Source organism: Sinohyriopsis cumingii, chromosome 19, assembly GCF_028554795.1.
Source record: "Sinohyriopsis cumingii isolate HCF-2022 chromosome 19, ASM2855479v2, whole genome shotgun sequence".
NCBI lineage: Eukaryota > Metazoa > Mollusca > Bivalvia > Unionida > Unionidae > Sinohyriopsis > Sinohyriopsis cumingii.
The window spans coordinates 34,975,626-34,978,583 of record NC_142979.1 but is presented as its reverse complement, the minus strand read 5'-3'; the positions used below and the strand labels follow the sequence as shown (position 1 = coordinate 34,978,583).

At 36.5% G+C, this 2,958-nt stretch overlaps 1 protein-coding gene across 1 annotated transcript; it reads right to left on the bottom strand.

Annotated features, from left to right (window-relative positions):
- Positions 1-397: 397 nt before the first annotated feature.
- Positions 398-2,522, bottom strand: LOC149775427 (G protein-activated inward rectifier potassium channel 3-like). Its single transcript, XM_089943800.1, has one exon. The coding sequence runs from the start codon at positions 2,398-2,400 to the stop codon at positions 925-927; it is 1,476 nt and encodes a 491-aa protein (XP_089799926.1). The 5' UTR covers positions 2,401-2,522; the 3' UTR covers positions 398-924.
- Between the last annotated feature and the right edge of the window lie 436 nt (positions 2,523-2,958).

Below are 2,958 nucleotides of genomic sequence, written 5' to 3'. Positions count from 1 at the left end.
TAAATGACCAAAAGGAGGAGTGACACTTGAGTGCTGCTTATATGACCAAACGTTGAAGTGACAATTGAATGTTAGTTATAACCGAACGAAAGAGTGAACCTGAATGTTACTTATATGACCGAATGGAGGAGTGACACTTGAGTGTTAGTTATACGACCAAGAGGATGAGTGACACTTGCGTGTTACTTATATAGTCAAACGGAGGAGTGATACTTGAGTTGGAGTCTACAGACTGATAAGGATATTAAAGATACAAAAAAATAAATTAAGCAGATATTATAGTGAATAAATTTACTAATGAAAAATATTTTTTGTTGTAATTCAATAATCTTTTTACAAATCCTGTTTATATTCTTAATGTTATGGATTACGTTTGATGTAAATTGTAATGATCGTCCAGTCGTATGCAAAGAAATCGGATATTTGATAACACATATCTGAACACTTGATACAAAGCATGTTCAATAAAGGAAACGATTGTCAAATATAAAGAAAATTAGATGCATTGTGTATGTATTATTTTACTAGTTATAGGATTGTCATCTTGTAAAACAACTGTATTTTGATTACTAGGAAATATCACATTTTTTATATGAAAATGATTTTCAATCATTGTATGGTAAACTATTTCTCTTCACTGCAAACAGTTGATATCATTAACTAGGTTGAAATAGAAAATATGAGGTGGTCATTTATCCTTTGTCTTTTTCTTTAAGGAAGACTTTTGGCAAAACATAATGATTAATGTCTTTTGCAAGTTTCTTTCACGCTTCTTTCGAATAAATGGTTTAATTATAAATATGTCTAATTCACTTTTCTTTGGAATAGACAAAATCCAATTGTGTAAGAGGAATTTTTACTTATAAAATAGACAACGAGAAAAGTTACACTAGTTCTCTTTCTTAACCAATAATAAGATTCGTTTTAAAATATGCCTGTTTTTCTGGGACTACCATTCGAGCAGTCTCCTTCCTCAAGGGAAAGTTCGTCATCGGCCGTAAGATAGTCGGCAGATATTACACTGGTCCGAACAGACGGTTTTCCATCGCGTGTTGTTAGAATCGTTGCTTTTATTTTACGTGTATTGAGTGTCTTATTTGAGTCATTCTCATCAAAAGTCTTGGTTCCACTTTCTGAAAAAGATTTGTGGCCACGAGCAGGAAGTTCAGGGGGTTCACAATCGTAAGGAATCATCCTCGGGGTAAGATTTGGTGGTGGTTGTTTTTTCTTCTCCGATCCGTCCTTGTCCCCATCTTTTTTCAATGGATTCAGCTGTCCAGATTTAATAGCAGACAATTCTTTTGCGCTATAGTAGATGTTTTCGTAGTACACGACGTCGTTGAAGCCATCAAAGTCGACTTCCCAGACCCCATTACCGCTGTCAAACTGATCGATTCTGTCAAAACGGTGACCCCATAGAATCTCTTTTGGCGTGTAGGATGTCCGTGCTTGGCAGAATTCTCCAGTTGTTTCAAGCGTTCCTTCTATGTAAACGATTAATTCATATTTTTCATTTGACAAATCTGCAGGTTTAACTCCCCAGAAGGGACTGTCTTTTGTAATCATATGCCGCACAATTACTGGCCACATCAACACCAACTTATCGTTCATAGCATCTGCTTGGAATTTTACATTGCTTACATAAAGAGGGTATAGAAAACCCTCATCTGTTACGAGACGTTTCACCATGACACCATGAACCGTTGCATCTAAAAGATGGCTTTGTCGCATATCTCCAACCCGAATTTGCAGGACTAAATTCCCATCTTCTTGTGTGATACACGCATGCTTGCTAAATTTCAATGTCTTTCGCCTTCGTGTAGGTTGAGCAAACTTTAAAAATATAAAACCCAGCAGAAAGCTTTCCAAGAGACGTTCAACTGTGACCTGCAGAAAGATTAATGTGATACTACCTCCACAGTCTGTGTTCGGGTAAGCAAAGCCATATCCGATTGTGGTCTGGGTCTCGATGGCAAACAACAAACTAGTCTCAAAATTTTGTATTCCACTAATGCATGCGTTCCACTTTGGGTTATTAATATTGTCAGCTTCGAAATCACCGTGATTGTAGCACATCACCCACCAAAGGACGGAAAAAATCACAAAAGAAATCAAAAAGGCGTTAAAAAAGAATGCAAGGGCGTACCGCCATTTTAGGTCTATCAAACTGGTGTAAAGATCAAACAAAAACTTACGTCTTTGACCATCAAGTCCAGTATAACGTACGCGATAATTTCCATTTTTCTTGATCAGAGCTTGACGTTTGTCTTCGATCTGTTCAGCTTTCTGACGAAAGATACGGCGGATGAAATCTAGAAATGGTGTACTGCTCTTCTTAAGTTTGTTATTATCCGCATAGAGATAAATGGAACCAAGCACTTGCTCAGTTTTCTCGCTCATCGTTGACGTCAGCTAAGTCTTGAAATGAATTTCGTCAACAGCTTTTCGATTAAAAGTGGTGTTTAGTTTCTAAACTGTTGTTCAAAGTAAGATCTGGATGTTAAATGCTGATCAGGACTGCATGTCTGAATTCACTGTATCTTCAAAAACCGCGTTACCATCTAGTCTAAATCTCAACCCTTTCTTCGCATTTAGAATCAGTTTCATGACAGCTAAAACACGTTACTGGGCATGCGCACCTAATAAGGCTCCAAAAGGGCTCCAGATAGTGATTTAGATGTTTAAACGTAAACGCCAAAAATGAGATCTTTCCATTAACCTACGTCAGGCATTGTATACGAAACATCTTTTCTAACATAAATTTGAGAATCAGTTTTTAAAAAATATTTTTAAAAAAATACGTGGGGCAATACAAACGCTATTAACTTCTTCCCTATCTTGATTTGTATTTTTCTTTAATTTTGTTTCGTTATTGTTGATTTGATGACAGATATCATTGCCAGAAGCAAACGCATCGCTTATACCTCTGGAAATCACGCCTATATCTGAATTTAGACG

Coding starts and splice junctions, on each gene's coding strand:
- LOC149775427 (XM_089943800.1), bottom strand. CDS start 2,400: ATGAGCGAGAAAACTGAGCAAGTGCTTGGTTCCATTTATCTCTATGCG.